The sequence below is a fragment of the Prionailurus viverrinus genome, chromosome C1 (assembly GCF_022837055.1).
Source record: "Prionailurus viverrinus isolate Anna chromosome C1, UM_Priviv_1.0, whole genome shotgun sequence".
NCBI classification, from domain to species: Eukaryota; Metazoa; Chordata; class Mammalia; order Carnivora; family Felidae; genus Prionailurus; species Prionailurus viverrinus.
The window spans coordinates 151,574,195-151,590,737 of record NC_062568.1 but is presented as its reverse complement, the minus strand read 5'-3'; the positions used below and the strand labels follow the sequence as shown (position 1 = coordinate 151,590,737).

The 16,543-nt window shown below is 38.0% G+C and overlaps 1 protein-coding gene across 10 annotated transcripts in view; it reads right to left on the bottom strand.

The window, feature by feature from the left end:
• SLC44A5 (solute carrier family 44 member 5) overlaps window positions 1-16,543 on the bottom strand; it is a 400,420-nt gene that overhangs the window by 26,039 nt on the left and 357,838 nt on the right. For all 10 annotated transcript variants that reach the window (XM_047873770.1, XM_047873764.1, XM_047873769.1 and 7 more), the window contains one exon: window positions 7,848-7,960. In XM_047873770.1, coding sequence (XP_047729726.1) covers window positions 7,848-7,960 — 113 coding nt within the window. The remainder of the gene's footprint in view (window positions 1-7,847; window positions 7,961-16,543) is intronic.

Below are 16,543 nucleotides of genomic sequence, written 5' to 3'. Positions count from 1 at the left end.
TGGTTGAGTGTCCGACTTCAGCTCAGGTCATGATCTCACCGCTGGTGAGTTTGAGCCCCGTATCAGGCTCTGTGCTGACAGCTCAGAGCCTGGAGCCTGCTTCATATTCTGGGTCTCCCTCTCTCTCTCTGCCCTCTCTCGCTCATGCTGTCTCTCTCTGTCTCTCAAAAATAAATAAACATTAAAAAAAATTCCTTTAAAAATGCTTTTGGAATATCTGATACATACAAAATTATGTAGTCAAATGAACACATATAGATGCATCACCTAGTTTAAGATTTTATAATCTTAATTTTGCTCTAATTAAGCAAAATACATTTTTCTCTTCTGAGATCTCATCCTCTCCCTGCCTCTCCCTGCCAAAGAACAATTATTCTGAATTTTGTGATTATTCTTTTGTTTTAAGAAAAAGATGTGTTGAAATCACTCAAGAGTTGTGGCACCTGAATGGCTCAGTCGGTTAAGCGTCCAGCTTTCAGTTTCAGCTCAGGTCATGATCTCACAGTTTCGTGAGTTCAAGCCCCACATCGGGTTCTGTGCTGGCAGTGCAGAGCCTTCTTGGGATTCTCTCTTTCCATCTCTCTCTGCCTCTCCCCTACTTTCACTGTTCTGTTTCTCTCAAAATAAATAAACTTAATAAAAAAATAAGAAGAGATCTCCCAAGGGAGATTCATAACTCTTACAAGTTTTTTATGATTTATTTATCCTTATGGTTTATGAATCTTGAATCTATTTCATTAGATGCATATATGTTTAGAATTGGTATATCTTTTAAGCAAATTCAATCCTTTCTAGCTATAATAATGCTTTTTATTCTAAAATCTATTATGGCAACTGCAGGTCTCTTTTGGTTAAGGATTTAAAATAAATTTATATTCCTTTCACCAATTTTTTCCACCCTCCACCATCCCCACCTTCCACCTCTGGCAAATATCATCTGTTCTCTGTATGTACAAGCTTGTTTTTTTAATTTTATATTTTTAAGTTTTAATTAAAATGTAGTTGACCTACAACATAACATTAGTTTCAGGTGTAGGGATTCAATAATTCTATACATTATAAAATGTTTACTATGGCAAGTATAGTTACCATCTGTCATCGTATAGTTATTACAATTTTATTGACTGTATTCCCAGTGCTGTACTTTGCATCCCCATGGCTTATTTTATAACTTGAAGTTTGTACCTCTTAATTTCTTTCCCTGATTTCATCCATCTTCCCACTTCCCTCACCTCTGGCAACTACCAATTTGTTCTATTTATGGGTATGTTTCTGTGCTTGTTTGGTGTTTTAGATTCCATATATACATAAAATCATGTGGTATTGGTCTTTCTCAGACTTACTTAATAGTGTCCAGATTCATCTGTATTGTTGCAATGGCAATATTTCATTCTTTTTTATCCATTTTTTTAACAATTTCTTTATGCATTCATCCATTGATGGACACTTAGGTTTTTTCCTATCTTAGCTATTGTAAATAATGCAGCAATGAGCATGGAGATGCATATGTCTTTTTGAGTTAGTGCTTTCATCTTCTTCAGGTAAATACCCACATGTGGAATTGCTGAATCATATGATAGTTCTATTTTTAATTTTTTTTTAAGAATCTCCATACTGTTTTCCATGGTGGCTGAACCAATTTACATTTCCTCCCAACTTGTGCAGAAGGGTTCCTTTAGCTCTACATCTTTCCAACACTTATTTATTCTCTTTTTGCTGATATGTGTGAAGTATTATCTTATTGTGGTTTTGATGTGCATTTCCCTGATGATTAGCGATGTTGAGTACCTTCCCATGTAGCTGTTGGCCATCTGTATACCTTCTTTGGGAAAATGTCTAGTCAGCTCTTCCAGCCATTTTTTTTTTTAATTTTTTTTCAACGTTTTTCAACGTTTATTTATTTTTGGGACAGAGAGAGACAGAGCATGAATGGGGGAGGGGCAGAGAGAGAGGGAGACACAGAATCGGAAACAGGCTCCAGGCTCTGAGCCATCAGCCCAGAGCCCGACGCGGGGCTCGAACTCACGGACCGCGATCGTGACCGGGCTGAAGTCTGACGCTTAACCGACTGCGCCACACAGGCGCCCCCTCCAGCCATTTTTAAACAATTTTGTTGTTGTTGTTGATTTTGTTTTGTTTGTTTTTGGTTTTTTGGCTACTGAGTTTTGTGAGTCCTTTATATTAGCCCCCTTATCAGATATCTGATTTGCAAATATTTTCTCCCATTCAATAGGTTGCCTTTTCATTTTGTTGAGGGATTACTTTGCTGTGTAGAATCTTTTTAGATTATGTAGGTTCACTTATTTATTTTTGCTTTTATTGCTTTTGATTTTTACATCCTGTTAACAAAAATCATTGCTAAGACCTGTGTCAAGGAGCTTACTGCCTTTGTTTTCTTCTGGAATTTTATGGTTTCAGGTCTTATATTCAAGTCTTTAGATTCATTTTGAGTAAATTTTTGTATATAGGTGTAAGAAAGTAGTCCAGTTTTTCCAACACAATTTGTTGAAGAGACTGTCCTTTCCCATCGTATATCTTGGCTCCTTTGTCATAAATTAACTGACCATATACGAGTGGGCTTATTTTGGGGCTCTCTATTCTGTTCCACTGATCTATGTGTCTGTTTTTATGCCAATACCATACTTTTAAAATTACTATAGCTCTGTAATATAGCTTGAAACCAGGGTACATTATGCCTCCAGTTTTGTTCTCTTTTCTCAAGACTGCTTTGACTTTTTGGGTTTTGTGGGGATTTTTTTGTGGTTCCATACAAATTTTAGGATTATTTGTTCTACTTCTTTTAAAAGTGTAATTGGAATTTTGATAGGGATTGCAACAAATCTGTAGATTACTTTGGGTATTATGCAGATCTCAACAATATTGATTCTCCTAATCCATGAGCACAGAATATCTTTCCATTTATTTGTATCTTCTCTAATCTATTTATTAATGTCTTGTAGTTTTCAATATATAGGTCTTTAACCTCCTTGGTTAAATTTATTCCTAGGTATTTTATTTTTCTGATGCAATTTTAAATGTGATTGTAAATGGATTTCCCAGACAGAAAATCAGTAAGGAAACATCAGCTTTAAACAACATGTTAGATCAGGTGGACTTAACAGATATAAACAGACTATTCCATCCAAAACAACACAATACACATTCTTCTCAAGTGCACATGGAACATTTTCAAGGATAGATCATATGTTAGACCACAAAAAAAATCTTAATAAATTTAAAAGAACTGAAATTATATCGATCATCTTCTCTGGCCACAGTGGTATGAAACTAGAAATTAATTACATGAGGAAAACTGGAAAATTCACAAATATGTGGAGATTAAACAACATGCTACTGAACAACCAATAGGTCCAAGAAGAAATCAAAAGGTGAATAAAAAGTACTTGAGACAAATGAAAATGGAGAAATAACATACCAAAATTTGTGGGATACAGCAAAAGCAGTTCTAAGAGGGAAGTTCATAAGGACACAGCTCATCTCAAGAAGCAAGAAAAGTCTCAAACAAACAACCTAACTTTAGAACTCAAGGAACTAGAAAAAGAATAAACGAAGCCCAAAGTTAGAAGGGAAAAAAAAAGATTAGAGCAGAAATAAATGTGATAGAAACTAAAAAGATAGAAGAGCAATGAAACTGAGAGTTGGATCTTTGAAAAGATAAGCAAAATGGACAAGTATTAGCTAGACTCACCAACAAAAAAAGAGAGGACTCAAATAAATAAAATCAGAAATGAAAGAGGAGAGGTTATCACTGATATCAAAGAAATACAAAGGATCATAGAAGACTACAGTAGATCCTTAAGCAACATGAAGGTTAGGGGTGCTTACCCCTGATGCAGTCAAAAAGCCATGGCTCCCCCAAAACTCAACTACTAAAATCCCAGAGTTGACCAGAAGCCTTACTAATACCATTAGCAGTTAATACTAAATATTAACATTTAGTATTTAGTATGCTATATATACTATGTACTATATTCTTATAATAAAGTAAGCTAGGGAAAATAATATTATGAAGAAAATTGTAAGGAGGGGAACCTGGGTGGTTCAGTGAAGCATCTGACTCTTGATTTTGGCTCCAGTCATGATCTCACGGTCTGTGGTTTCAAGCCATGCATCAGGCTCTGCACTGACAGCCTACTTGGGATTTTCTCTCTCGTTCTCTCTCTGCCCCTCCCCTGTACACATACTTTGTCTCTCTCCCTCAAAATAAATAAGTTAAAAAAAAAGAAAATCATAAGGAAAAGAAAATATGTTTATAGTACTGTATATATATATATATATATATATATATATATGTGTGTGTGTGTGTATATATATATATATATATATATACACACACACACACACATATAAAACCTGAGGGCACCTGGGTGGCTCAGTTGGTTGAGCATCTAGCTATTGATTTTGGATCAGGTCATGATCTCACTGTTAGTGACTTCGAGCCCTGCCTCAGGCTCCATGCTGACATTGTGGAGCCTGCTTGGGATTCTCTCCCCCTAACCCTCTGCCCCTCCCTCACTCATTCTCTCACTCTCTCTCTCTCTCTCTCTCTCTCTCTCTCCCTCTCCCTCTCTCCCTCTCTCTCTCTCTCTCTCTCTCTCTCTCTCTCTCTCTCTCAAAACTAAAGATATTTTAAAAATTTTCATGTAAGTGTACCCATGCAGTACAAACCCATGGTGCTCAAGTGTCAACTATATTAAGAACAATTATATGCCAACAAATTCAACAACTTAGAAGAAATGCATAAATTCCTAGAAATATACAACCCACCTAGATGGATACATGATGAAACAGAATATCTGAACAGACCAAACTAGTAAGAAAAATGAATCCGTATCAAAAATCTCCCAACAAACAAAAGGCCGGGACCAGATGGTTTCATGGGTAGATTCTACCAAAATTCAAAGAAGAATTAATACCATCTTTCTGAAGCTCCTTCAAAAAATGGAAGTGTAGGAAACATTTCTAAACTCATTTTACAAGGCCAGTATTATTCTGATGCCAAAATCAGACAAGGACACCACAAAAAAATTATAGGCCAATATCCCTGATGACATCAACTTAGGTGCACAAATCCTCAACAAAATATTAGCAAACTGAATTAAACAATACTTTAAAAATATCATATACCATGATCAAGTGGGATTTATTCCAGGGATGCAAAGATAGTTCAGCACCCACAAATCAATAAATGTGATGTGCCACATTAATGAAATTAATGAAAGAAAAGATAAAAATTGTTTGGATCATCTTAATAGATGCAGAAAAAGCACATGACAAAATTCAACATCCATTCCTGTGTAAACCAAGATTGTTTATTGAGCAATTATTATGTGCTAAGCAGCTAAACACTATATGTACATTATTTTAAAAAAATACTCAGAGTCTGGGGTGCCTGGATGGCTCAGTGGGTTAAGTGTCTGACTTCGGCTCAGGTCATAATCTCATGGCTCATGAGTTCCAGCCCCATGTCAGGCTCTGTGCTGAGAGCCTGGAGACTGCTTCAGATTTGGTCTCTCTCTCTCTCTCTCTCTCTTCCTGCCTCTCCCCTGCCATGCTCTGTCTCTGTCTCTCAAAAATAAACACTAAAAAAATCTTAAAAAAATTCTCAGAGAGCAAAGGAACAAACCATAAGAGACTATTAAAGATAGAGAACAAACTGAGGTTTGATGGAGGGAGGTGGGTGGGGGATGGGCTAGAAGGGTGATGGATATTAAGGAGGGCATTTGTTATGATGAGCACTGGGTGTTGTATGTAATCGATGAATCACTGAATTCTACTCCTGAAACCAATATTGCACTGTATGTTAGTTAATTCATTAGAATTAAGTAAAAATTTGAAGAAAGAAATACTCAGAGTCCTATTGTGTAGTTGAAGACACGACAAATTAGAGAGACTATGTACTTGTAGAGGGTCACACAGTTAATATGCAATGAACCTGGGATTGTGCCTTTTCAATCTCCAAATTCATGCTTATAACCCCAGTTATATAGTCTCTCCTATGTAACTCTTAACTTGTTCTGGTAAGAATTGTTCCACTGATGTTCAAGGATACTTGCCCACAAATAGCCTGGCTTTTTCTCTGCTTAGTATGACACATCCACATTGTTGTTTGCCTTAGTAAATAGGCTATTAGTAGCAAATGGTTGGTTTCCCACGATGTGGAGAAAGTCAGTTGTCCAAGATAGTAGCAGAGGTCAGTTATATGTAATATTATACTTCTCAGTCTCACTAGACATTTCCCCACTCAATGAATGGTTTCAAGCTGATTTGCCACACCATTAATTGCTGAGTTAGCACTACACCTAGGGAGTCAACGGGGAGCTGAAATTGGTTATTTCACCTGCACTTGTGATATATTGACAATCTTTCTCCCTCTTGCCACTGTCAAACTGTCACTACTGCCAAACTCTGATTTTTCTTGCTCCCTAAAACAAGTCAGTGAAATCAATACCAGACTTTATTGTCCTTCCCTTCTTGATGACAATAAAAGTGATTGAATCACATGCCCAGACTCTAGTGGTAGAGGGCAGAGTTATTTTGAGCGCTAAGTGAAACACACAAAAAAGACTTTTAAACAAAAAGCTTTCTTGGGAGTTTTTGGATTAAGGGGTATCACTTCTTACATTCCTCCACCTGTTTGACCCACCTCTTCACATGCAGCTGCACAGTAGGAGCAGATAAAGAATACCTACAGAGACGTAACAACTGTCTAGAAACCTATTGAGGATAACGAGGAGGACAGTAACAATAAACCAACACATATTGAGTGTTTCCTGTTTTCCAGGTATTGGTCTAAGAGCGTTATATTCATTGTCTCATTTAATCTTCACAATCTTGTAAGATGGAGATACTATTATTGTGCTAAGGTTATGAAAAAGGAACATTATTGGGTCTTACAATCATTAGGAAACTTTTCCAAAGTTCTTTAGTTAGAGGTTATGGAATTGGGATTAGAACTCAGGCTAACCACAGAACTGGGAGATTCAACTGCATTCTTATATGGATATGTGTGAAGTTCTTCGAGTGACAAAAATAAGAATTTTGCTATTTTTTGTGTCTGCTACCATAAAACTACATTGTCAATCCAAATAGTATTGTAGGGGAAATCACTTGAATAGAAACATCTCAAATATTCATATATTGACCTAAATATGTATTAGCAGACTAAAAGGAAACTGCCATAAGTGTTATATTGTTCCTTGGGAGAGACTTTAGTGCCTTTTTTGGTGTTCACACTGTACCTGTACTGCTTTTGAGGTGACTGAGTTTTTCATTAGATTTCAAACTTTATATACAGTAACCCTACACCCAAAGAGTGTAATTCAGAATACTTGACTCCAGAGGGTGATGCCTCATTATGGAGTACAGGCCAATTATTAGAGTGGGTGACAGTACCTGTGTTAAAAGTATTGTGTTCGAAGAGAAAAATAGATCACACTTCTGTAACTATGCAGACCTAGCCTATGACCAGACAGAAAATTTAAAGGAATAAAATAAGTTGTCTGAAATATTTTTTATCAGCCTGAAAGGTATTCTTTTTATCTCCTTCTTAATAACTATGAGGCATGAAACCAAAGGTCAGTAAGGAAAAAGAGTGGAACATTTTGACAGCACTTTTTTTCAAGATAAAGAAGATAAAAGTTATAGAAATAATATATGCAAAATATAATTTTTCTCAGTTTAACACTTTAGGGGTAGGGGAGTAAAGAATAATTAAATTCACTGCAAGTAAAATGCTTTCTGGTAACTGATACTGGCCATAAATTGATAATGAAAAGAAAAGGACTACTTTGACATTTGGTGATTTTAAAAGGAGTGATACTTACCATAACCTATAATTCCAATCACACCCACCATGAAGACCCAGAAGAGTAATCCAGCTATGTATCTCAGGAGTATCACAAACATCCAACTAAGGAACATGGCGATAATCAGGCCACTAGAAGAAAGAGAATACAATACATAAAGGAGGCCAAGTGTGCTAAACATAACATAATGTTAACAGCAAGACATCACTTTTTTTTTCTATTCAAAATCATTCTCTTTATTTTACCTAGCTATAGAAACATTTATAATATTAAAATGCATAAACAATAGTTCCTATTAAGACTTTTATATGAAACAGTAGGACCATCAGGAACTTCATACCTGATTCAATCTTTGTGTACCTGGATAAGCTGAAGTCTGGCAGTAACCATTATTCAAGGAAAAGAACAATTCCTCCAATCCACAGTTTTGGCCTATCTACCACAGCTGCCCATGCCATATTTTTCCCTTCCACACATCTCACTAAGTCATAAAACATATCCGTGATAATTTGTGCTGTTCTGTCTACCTCTTGACTGATGGGAGGAAACCTTATGTAACTATCTAGAAGCAAGAGAGCAGTCTTAGGGCAGAAAAGAAAAATAACTGCCCTCACATAGTTCCTGAACCCATGATTTTGTAGTCATTATTATGGTGTAATTATCTAATAGTTTGTGATGTCTATCACCAGACATATATTTCAGGTCCCCAGTGATCTATGGGTCATTATATGGAGCCATGATAAGGCCTCTGTCTCTCCTGGGCCATGTGACTTTATCAAGCCATCAGCAGCATGACTATTTTTTTCTGTTTCAATTTCTTCCTGGAGTTTGAGCTAGTAGAGATGCTTCTCCCCCATCCCACCCATATATCCAGGTTATAGTCATATTGAGTTCCTCTTGTTACTTTCATTAAACAGAACTCATAAGAGTAGAAATTTGGATGATGCTTCCATTAAGAAGATAACTCTGATGCCCTTTTTAAGTTTCCAAACATAGAAACACAGCTTGGTACATTTATTGAGTTCATTGTCTCTAAGTATTCTTTTTTTGTTTAAGAATTTTTTTAAATATGATATTGATTGTTAAATTGGTTTCCATACAACACCCAGTGCTCATCCCAACAGGTGCCCTCCTCACTCCTCACTGCCCATCACTCACTTTCCCCTGCCTCCCACCATCCATCAACCCTCAGTTTATTCTCAGTTTTTAAGAGTCTCTTCCGCTTTGGCTCTCTCCCTCTCTAACTTTTTTTTTTTCCTTCTCCTCCCCCAGGGTTTCTGTTAAGTTTCTCAGGATCCACATAAGAGTGAAAACATCTGGTATCTGTCTTTCTCTGTATGACTTATTACACTTAGCATAACACTCTCCAGTTCCATCCATGTTGCTACAAAAGGCCATATTTCATTCTTTCTCATTGCCACGTAGTATTCCATTGTGTATATAAACCACAATTTCTTTATCCATTCATCAGTTGATGGACATTTAGGCTTTTCCATAATGTGGCTATTGTTGAAAGTGCTGCTATAAACATTGGGATACAAGTGCCCCTATGCATCAGCACTCCTGTATCCCTTGGGTAAATTCCTAGCAGTGCTATTGCTGGGTCATAGGGTAGATCTATTTTGAATTTTTTGAGGAACCTCCACACTGTTTTCCAGAGTGGCTGCACCAGTTTTCATTCCCACCAACAGTGCAAGAGGGTTCCTGTTTCTCCACATCCTCTCCAGCATCTATAGTCCCCTGATTAGTTCATTTTAGCCACTCTCACTGGCATGAGGTGTTATCTCAGTGTGCTTTTGATTTGTATTTCCCTGATAAGGAGTGACATTGAGCATCTTTTCATGTGCCTGTTGGCCATCTGGATGTCTTCTTTAGAGAAGTGTCTATTCATGTCTTCTGCCCATTTCTTCACTGGATTATTTGTTTTTCAGGTATGGAGTTTGGTGACTTCTTTATAGATTTTGGATACTAGCCCTTTGTCTGATATGTCATTTGCAAATAACTTCCCATTCCGTTGGTTGCCTTTTAGTTTTGTTGATTGTTTCCTTTGCAGCGCAGAAGCTTTTTATCTTCATGAGGTCTCAATAGTTCATCTTTGCTTTTAATTCCCTTGCTTTTGGAAATGTGTCAAGTAGGAAACTGCTGCGGCTTAGGTCAGAGAGGATTTTTCCTGCTTTCTCCTCTAGGGTTTTGATGGTTTCCTGTCTCACATTCAGGTCCTTTATCCATTTTGAGTTTACTTTTGTGAATGGTGTAAGAAAGTGGTCTAGTTTCATTCTTCTGTATTTTGCTGCCCAGTTTTCCCAGCACCATTTGTTAAAGAGACTGTCTTTTTTCCATTGGATATTATTTCCTGCTTTGTCAAAGATTAATTGGCCATAATTTTGTGGGTCCAGTTCTGGAGTCTCTTTTCTATTCCATTGGTCTATGTGTCTGTTTTTGTGCCAATACCATGCTGTCTTGATGATGACAGCTTTGTAGTAGAGGCTAAAGTCTGGGATTGTGATGCCTCCTACTTTGGTCCTCTTCTTCAAAATTACTTTGGCTATTCGGGGTCTTTTGTGGTTCCACACAAATTTTAGGATTGCTTGCTCTAGCTTCGAGAAGAATGCTGGTGTAATTTTGATTGGGATTGCATTGAATGTGTAGATGGCTTTGGGTAGTATTGACATTTTAACAATATTTATTCTTCCAATCCATGAGCACAGAATGCTTTTCCATTTCTTTGTCTCTTCTTCAATTTCCTTCATAAGCTTTCTATAGTTTTCAGCATACAGGTCGTTTACATCTTTGGTTTGGTTTATTCCTAGGTATTTTATGATTCTTGGTGCATTTGTGAATGGGATCCATTTCTTTGTCTTTTTGTTGCTTCATTATTAGCGTATAAGAATGCAACTGATTTATGTAGATTAATTTTGTGTCCTGCAACTTTGCTGAATTCATGTATCAGTTCTAGCAGACTTTTGGTGGAGTCTATTGGGTTTTCATGTATAGTATCATGTAATCTGCAAAAAGTGAAAGCTTGACTTCATCTTTGCCAGTGTTGATGCCTCTGATTTCCTTTCGTTGTCTGATTGCTGATGCTAGCACTTCCAACATTATGTTAAACAACTGCAGTGAGAGTGGACATCCCTGTCGTGGTCCTGATCTCAGGGGAAAAGCTCAATTTTTCCCCATTGAGGATGATATTAGCTGTGGGCTTTTCATAAATGGCTTTTATGATGTTTAAGTATGTTCCTTCCATCCAGACTTTCTCGAGGGTTTTTATTAAGAAAGGATGCTGAATTTTGTCAAATGCTTTTTCTGCACCGATTGACAGGATCATATGGTTCTTATCTTTTCCTTCATTAATGTGATGTATCATATTGATTGATTTGTGAATATTAAACCAGCCCTGCAGCCCAGGAATGAATCCCACTTGATCATGGTGAATAATTCATTTTATATGCTGTTGAATTCGATTTACTAATATCTTGTTGAGAATTTTTGCATCCCTATTCATCAGGGATATTGTCTTGTAGTTCTCTTTTTTTGCTGGGTCTCTGTCTGGTTTGGGAATCAAAGTAATGCTGGCTTCATAGAATGAGTCTGTAAGTTTTCCTTCCCTTTCTATTTTGTGGAACAGCTTGAGAAGGATAAGTATTATCTCTGCTTTAAATGTTTGGTAGAATTCCCCAGGGAAGCCATCTGGTCTTGGACTCTTATTTGTTGGGAGGGTTTTTTTTGAATGTTTTTATTTATTTTTGAGACACAGAGCATGAGACAGAGCATGAGTAGGGGAGGGGAAGAGAGAGAGAGGGAGACACAGAATCCGAAACAGGCTCCAGGCTCCGAGCTGTCAGCACAGAGCCTGACGCAGGGCTCGAACTCATGGACTGTGAGATCATGACCTGAGCTGAAGTCGGACGCTTAACCAACTGAGCCACCCAGGCGCCCCTGTTAGGAGGTTTTTGATAACTGATTCAGTTTCTTCGCTCTTATGGGTCTGTTCAAATTTTCTATTTCTTCCTGTTTGAGATTTGGAAGTGTGTGGGTGCTTAGGAATTTGTCCATTTCTTCCAGGTTGTCCAGTTGTTGGCATATAATTTTTCATAGTATTCCCTGATAATTGTTTGTATTTCTGAGGGATTGGTTGTAATAATTCCATTTTCATTCATGATTTTATCTATTTCGGTCCTCTCCCTTTTCTTTTTAAGAAGCCTGGCTAGAGATTTATCAATTTTGTTTATTTTTTCAAAAAAACAACTCTTGGTTTCATTGATCTGCTCTACTGTTTTTTTTAGATTCTATATTGTTGTTTTCTGCTGTGATCTTTATTATTTCTCTTCTGCTGGGTTGAGAGTGTCTTTGCTGTTCTGCTTCTATTTCCTTTAGGTATGCTATTAGGTTTCATATTTGGGATTTTTCTTGTTTCTTGAGATAGGCCTGGATTACAATGTATTTTCCTCTCAGGACTGCCTTTGCTGCATCCCAAAGCATTTGGATTGTTCTATTTTCATTTTCATTTGTTTGTGTATTTTTTTTAATTTTTCTATAATTGCCTGGTTGACCCATTCATTCTTTAGTAGGGTGTTCTTTAACTTCCATGCTTTTGGAGGTTTTCCAGGCTTTTTCCTGTCGTTGATTTCAAGTTTCAAGAAAGTATATTCTGTTGCTTTGGGATGCAGAATTCAAAATATATCTGTCAAGTCCATCTGATCCAGTGTATCATTCAGGGCCCTTATTTCTTTATTGATCCTGTGTCTAGATGATCTACCCATTTTCAGTGGAGTATTAAAGTCCCCTGCAATTATCACATTCTTATCAATAAGGTTGCTTATGTTTGTGATTGTTTTATATATTTGGGGGCTCCCATATTTGGCGCATAGACGTTTATAATTATTAGCTCTTCCTGATGGATAGACCCTGTAATTATTATATCATGCCCTTCTTCATTTCTTGTTACAATCTTTCATGTAAAGTCTAGTTTGTCTGATATAAGTATGGTTACTCCAGGTTTCTTTTGACTTCCAGTAGCATGATAGATAGTTCTCCATCCCCTCACTTTCAATCTCAAGGTGTCCTCGGGTCCAAAATGAGTCTCTTGTAGACAACAAATAGATGGGTCTTGTTTTTTTTTTTTATCCATTCTGATACCCTATGTCTTTTGGTTGGAGCATTTAGTCCGTTTACATTCAGTGTTATTATGGAAAGATATGGGTTTAGAGTCATTGTGATGTCTCTAGGTTTCATGCTTGTAGTGATGTCTCTGCTACTTTGTGGTCCTTGCAACATTTGACTCACAGAGTTCCCCTTAGGATCTCTTGTAGGGCTAGTTTAGTGGTGATGAATTCCTTCAGTTTTTGTTTGTCTGGGAAAACTTTATCTCACTTTCTATTCTGAATGACAGACTTGCTGGATAAAGGACTCTTGGCTGCATATTTTTTTTGTTCATCACATTGAAGATTTCCTGCCATTCCTTTCTGGCCTGCCAAGTTTCAGTATATAGGTCTGCCACTACTCTTATGGGTCTACCTTTATAATTTAGAGCCTGTTTATCTCTAGCTGCTTCACAATTTTCCCTTTATCCTTGTAATTTGCCAGTTTCACTATGATATGTCGTGCAGAAGATGGATTCAAGTTACATCTGAAGGGAGTTCTCTGTGCCTCTTGCATTTCAATGTGTTTTTCCTTCCCCAGATAAGGGAAGTTCTCAGCTATGATTTGTTCAAGTACACCTTCAGCCCCTTTCTCTCTTTCTTCTTCTTCTGGAATTCCTATGATACGGATATTGTTCTGTTTGATTGCATCACTTAGTTCTCTAATTCTCCCCTCATACACCTGAATTTTTTTTTATCTTTTTTCAGCTTCCTCTTTTTCCATAATTTTATCTTCTAATTCACCTATTCTTTCCTCTGCCTCTTCCATCCGTGCTCTAGCTGCCTCCATTTTATTTTGCACCTCACTTATATCATTTTTTTTAATTCTTCATGACTATTTTTTAGTCCCTTGATCTCTGTAGCAGTAGATTCTCTGCTGTCCTCTATGCTTTTTTCAAGCCCAGTGATTAGTTTTATGACTATTATTCTAAATTCTTGTTCCATCATATTGCTTAAATCAGTTTTGATCAATTCGTTAGCTGTCGCTACTTTCTGGAGTTTCTTTTGAGGAGAATTCTTCCGTTTCATCATTTTGGGTAGTGCCTGGGGTGGCTCCAAACTGCAGGACACTTCCCCTGTGCTCTCCGGAGAAACTTGTGTTGGTGGGAGGGGCCGCAGTCAGACCCGATGTCTGCCCCCCGGCCCACTGGTGGGGCCACAGTCAGACTGGTGTGTACTTTATCTTCTCCTCTCCCAGGGGCAGGACTCACTGTGTAGCGGTTTGGCCCCTGTCCGGGCTAATTGCATACTGCCAGGCTTATGGTGCTGCTTCGATGGGATCTGATGTATTAGCTAGGGTGGATCTGCAAGGTGCACAGGGGCGGGAGGGGCAGGCTTAGCTCGCTTTGCCATTGATGGTCCCCTCTGGGAGGGATCCTGCAGCACTGGAGGGAAGCAGACCCATGGGAGGCATGGATCCACAGAAGCACAGCATTGGGCATTTGCATGGTACAAACAAGTTTGGTGATGGGAACTGCTTCCCTTTGGAATTTTGGCTGGGGTGTAGGAGAGGCTTGCCAGCACCTTTGTTCCCCCGCTGAGCTGAGCTCTGTCTTCCAGGGCTCAACAACTCTCCCTCCCAGTGTCCTCTCACCCTCCCTGCTCTCGGAGAGCAGAGCTGTTGACTTTTAACATTCCAGATGTTAAGTCCCACTGGCTGTCAGAACTCACACAGTCCAACCCCTCCCCTTTTGCAAGCCAGACTTGGGAGCTCTGCCTTGCAGGGAGAGTTGCTCCTCCACTGTCCCGACTCCCTCCCGCCAGTCCGTGTGGTGCACACTGCCTCTCCATCCTTCCTACCCTCTTCCATGGGCCTCTTGTCTATGCTTGGGTCCAGAGAGTCCGTTCTTCTAGTCTTCTGGCGGTTTTCTGGGTTATTTAGGCAGATGTGGGTGGAATCTAAGTGATCAGCAGGATGAGGTGAGGCCAGCATCCTCATATGCCACCATCTTCCAAGTATTATCTTTTAAAAAATCTTAATTGTTGTCACTGGATAGATGACAGCATTGTATCAAAGTAACTTCTCAGGTCATATTCTTGCATATTCTTTCTATATACAAGCCATGCCCTTTTAAAATCACAGATACTTGGGGCACCTTGGTGGCTCAGTCGGTTAAGTGTCCAACTTTGGCTCAGGTCATGATCTCATGGTCCATGAATTCAAGCCCCACATTGGGCTCTGTGCCTTGAGCCTGCTTCAGATTCTGTGTCTCTGTCTCTCTGACCCTCCCCTACTCGTGCTCTGTCTCTCAAAAATAAATATCAAAAAAAAATTTTAAATAATACTTTAATGCTTAAATATTCAATATGTTTGAAGGATTATTCTATGACCTAGTCCAAGCAAATATTCAAAAAGGTCAGGGAGAAAAATGAAATATAACTGTCTATTCTGTTTTTAATTCCTTCATAAAATTCTAACTGCATAAACTAAGGGCCAGCACATTAGTCTTTGGCTTTATATTTATGAGATAGATGGAGAGCAAAAGAGTTGGAAATAAAGGGAGTATTTAGGTTCTAGTGGTGTGAGTGGTGTCTACATAGGGTTTCACTGTGTGTTGGGAATGAGGTGAACAGGAAGGTCTGCCATAATGCATACTTTTTTTTCAGATAGTAATTGAAAAGCCCAAAATAAAGAAGAAATGTGTAACTTATCTAGTAATATTTGAGTCTGACAATAGAGGAACCAGTTTAACTCCTGTCAAGTATAGACTATACTCTCTGCTATGGAGAGATATTCTGAAATACTGATAAACACTGATGCCAATTATTGTGTTTAAGACAAAGCATTGAAGTGAGTAAACTCTCAAAAAACTATCTAGTTTTACAGCTCTACAAACTAGTCACTAGTATTTTACACACATTACAATTTTGACTTCAGTAAGCACCATATTGTTAAATCTCTCTCTCTTATTTTCCTAGTGGTTATATAACTGTTCCTTGAACCCACATTTTTTATGCATCTTCTATGTTCCAAGAACTGCCTGAGGAGTTAGAAAAATGAAGGTGAGTTAGAGTTACCACTGTAAAGAGTTCAGAGTTTATCAGAGAAAAAGAACCAGGTAAATAACATACAAAATTCTAGGTGCTATATAGATGATAGCTGTGTGTGTGTGTGTGTGTGTGTGTGTGTGTGTGTGTGTATAGGTATGCACATGTGTGCAACACACACACAGTGGATAGGTGGGTAGGAGGAACACAGAAGGAAAAGAAATTAACTATATCTGAAGAAGTCAAGAAAGACTTCATAAATTACACAAAAGCTCATTTTAAAGGAGATGGAGTTGCCCAGGACACAAAAGTTGAGAAATGCACATGCTATTTGACGTGTTGAGAATATAGGGTTAACCAAGCAACATGGGTGGAAATGAATCTGGAAAACTAGTTGGACCAGGTTGTAAAGGGCCTTATAATTATCTAAAGAAGTTTTCTGGTTTTTTTTCTTTAATTTTGTTAATGTTTATTTATTTTTGAGATAGAGACAGAGGGCGAGCAGAGGACAGCAGAGAGAGAGGGAAACACAGAATCTGAAGCAGGCTCCAGGTTATGAGCTGTCAACACAGAGGCCAATGTGGGGCT